This window comes from Aplysia californica, unplaced genomic scaffold (assembly GCF_000002075.1).
Source record: "Aplysia californica isolate F4 #8 unplaced genomic scaffold, AplCal3.0 scaffold00361, whole genome shotgun sequence".
In the NCBI taxonomy this organism is placed as follows: Eukaryota; Metazoa; Mollusca; class Gastropoda; order Aplysiida; family Aplysiidae; genus Aplysia; species Aplysia californica.
This window is the reverse complement of record NW_004797631.1, coordinates 735948-739053: the sequence shown is the minus strand read 5'-3', so window position 1 is coordinate 739053 and position 3106 is coordinate 735948. Positions and strand designations below refer to the sequence as shown.

The 3106-nt window shown below is 36.6% G+C and overlaps 1 protein-coding gene across 1 annotated transcript in view; it reads right to left on the bottom strand.

Moving 5' to 3' along the window:
* The window catches only part of LOC101848446 (transient receptor potential cation channel subfamily M member-like 2), a gene marked incomplete in the record, with an annotated part of 82665 nt that overhangs the window by 27339 nt on the left and 52220 nt on the right, over positions 1–3106 (bottom strand). The window contains 1 exon segment of the mRNA XM_013085273.2: positions 3025–3039. Within this exon segment, the coding sequence (XP_012940727.1) occupies positions 3025–3039 (15 nt within the window).

Here is a 3106-nt window from a genome sequence, read left to right as displayed (position 1 = left end):
AGGGTGTTGGAGGGGGGGGGGTAGTATGATGTATTAGTTATCTATACAGAGAGCCCTGGGGCGACATTATATGACGTACAGAGGCAGACTTTGAGTTCCAAGAGCTGTAAAACTTAATCACGCACATCCTAATAGAATGTCTGGACTTTGGCGAGACCAAAAAGAACTATTTTAAATTCACTATTTTAAAGAATCTTTTTCCCATCGTTGATACCAACACAATTCTCGATTTTACAAAGATCATTGGTCTTTCTTACAAAAAGTAGATTGCATTTTTTAAAAAACAAAATAAGATAAGATAAGATAATACTTTATTATCCCAGAGGGAAAATTTTCTTAGCTGTACAGGACCGTAAAAACACAAGCAGGCATATATTTAAAAAAATTTAAATTATATATTACTCTCATTAAAATTCAATATAAAAAGAAGAGTAAAGCTGACAAAATGTACATTCACATCAAATTAAATGCATCATTCAACCACATGCAGGAATTCAAATACAAGACCGTTGGAGTTATCTATAGATACATACTCTAAGAGCAACACACATCTATGCTCATTCTGACAAAGCCTTATGCTAGATGGTAAAAAACTTCTTTTATATCTTTCTTTCTTCGTTTTTTTTACGCACATATCTGCCGTTGCGTGATCTTACAATTTGTGTGGAAAAGGGGTCTGATGGGTCGTTTATAATGTTTTTATCTTTTTTATACGTGTGGTGTTATACATTTCATCCATTCTATTAAAATCATATCCAGAGATCTTGCTGGCTTTCTTAAAGGTTCTGTCAAATTTTTCTTTATCTTTCACCTGACAATTCCCACCGCAGCAGCAAATACAAAATAATAGCACACTTTCAATCATAGAATGGTAAAAAAGGGACATAATCTTTTTGTCAACATGGAAACTTCTTAATTTCCTTAAAAGGAACATTCTTTGATTTACTTTTTTATGCACAAGAGCAGCATGGGGATGCTACTCAAGTTTGTTACTCCAAGATACTTGTAAGAGCTTACCACCTCCACCTCCTCGTCTTTAATAAATGGTGGTTCCAATTGGTCTTTTTTCACTCTATAGTCTATTATTAATTCCTTTGTCTTTTTTACATTTAGTAAAAGGAAGTGGTTATCACACCAATTTGTAAATAGATTTACAGTGTCCCTGTATTCATTCCCATTTGTTGTTATAAGGCCTTGTAGAATGGAATCATCGGCAAATTTTATTAGTTTGATGTTTTTGTTATCAAAAGTAGTCCTTGGTGTAGAGCGTAAACAAGACAGGGGAGATAACACAGCCTTGGGGCGCACCTGCGTTCGTAAATATTAGGTCGGATTTTACACCATTTAATTTTACATATTTAGGTCGATTGGTTAAGAATTCAAGAACCCAAGCTATAATGTTCTTGTTTAAGTTCATGTCAATTAGTTTTGAAACCATTATGTGCAGTTGGATTGTGTTGAAAGCGGATGAAAAATCCGCAAAAAGTATCCTGCAAAATTTCTTGGTGTGTCTATGTGTTTTTAAACGTTCTAAGAACAAGAGAATGGCATCCTCCACGCCCCTCTTGGCACGATAGGCAAATTGCATGTTATCCTCTATGTCTTCTGTTGATTTCCTCAGTTCTTTCAAAACCCATTTTTCTAAACATTTCATGAGGACTGATGTTAAAGTCACAGGTCTTAGGTCATTCACATTTTGTATTGGCTGTTTCTTTGGGACAGGAATTATTTGAGAGCATTTCCACGAGAGTAGTATTACTCGTTCTTTGAAAGATATATTGAAAATATCAGTATAAATGAGAGATAACTGAGTAGAACACATTTTAATAATTTTACTTTTTACACCATCGGGTCCACGCGCTTTGTGAGCTTTCAGACGATTAAATAATGTGGATTGCTTAAAAAAAACCAACTGACATTATTACTACGTATTTTCAGTTTTAGTTTTAGTAAGAGTTTTACGGCACTTGCAACACAATAAGGTCATATAAGTACCAAAGATTAGAGGTGTTACAAGAGAATAAGTTTAGTTTAGTATGGGGTTTAACAGCGCTCGAAACTGCATACGTCAAAAGAGTAACAAACATAAAAAAAAGAAGGAGGGGAGATAAAGTCGGTAGATGTTATTATTGATTGGAAAGAAGAAGCAAACCATACAGGAGCATCCGCCAACCACCCACGCGTATTTTCAGATACTTCAACCTTTCTTACTTGCAACGTATAATCACACCGTATTGTTAAACAACGCGAGTACCGAGAACCTGTGACATGTGCGCTCACAATACATGCATGTGCAAGGACCGCACAACTTTTACCAAATAAACATTGAAAACTCGTGCTAAAACTGTTTTTTAAAGGAAGAACTTCCGTAACGGGTGACCATCCCAACAAACACAATACAGAAAAGACCTAGCCCAAACCCTAACCCGCCTAACCCTAACCCAAACTCTAATCTTAACCCTAGCCCAACCCAAACCTTAACCCTAACCCTAACCCTTACCCTAACCCTAACTGTAACCCTAACCCTGGTCGCTCGTTACGGAATACTTCCCTAAAAACTGATTCACAGAAATGTCTGTTTGTGGCTATGGAAAGGTGTGCCTGTGTCTAAACAAATGACTCACAGAACGGTTTGTGGTTAAAGAACTGACTCACACAAAGGTGTGTTGGTGGTTAAAAGTGGGTGTGTTTGAGACTAAAGATTGGGTGCGTTTGTGGCTTAAAAAAGGGTGTGTTATGGGTATGTTTCTGGATAAAAAAATGGGTGTATTATGGGTGTGTTTGTGGCTAAAAAATGAGTGTTGCAGTGGCTAAAATATGGGTGTTGTTGTGGCTAAAAAATGACTTACGGAAAGGTCTGTTTATGGCTAAAGATAGGGTGTGTTTGGGGCTAAATAATGCGTGTGTTATGGGTGTGTTTGGGGCTAAACAACGGGAGTTGTTGTGGCTAAAAAAAATGGGTGTGTTATAGATGTGTTTGTGGTTAAAATATGGATGTTGTTCTGGCTTTAAAAAATGACTTACGGAAAGGTGTGTTTGAGGCTAAAAATGGGTGTGTTTAAGGCTAAAGATTGGGTGTGTTTGGGGCTAAAAAATGGGTGATGTT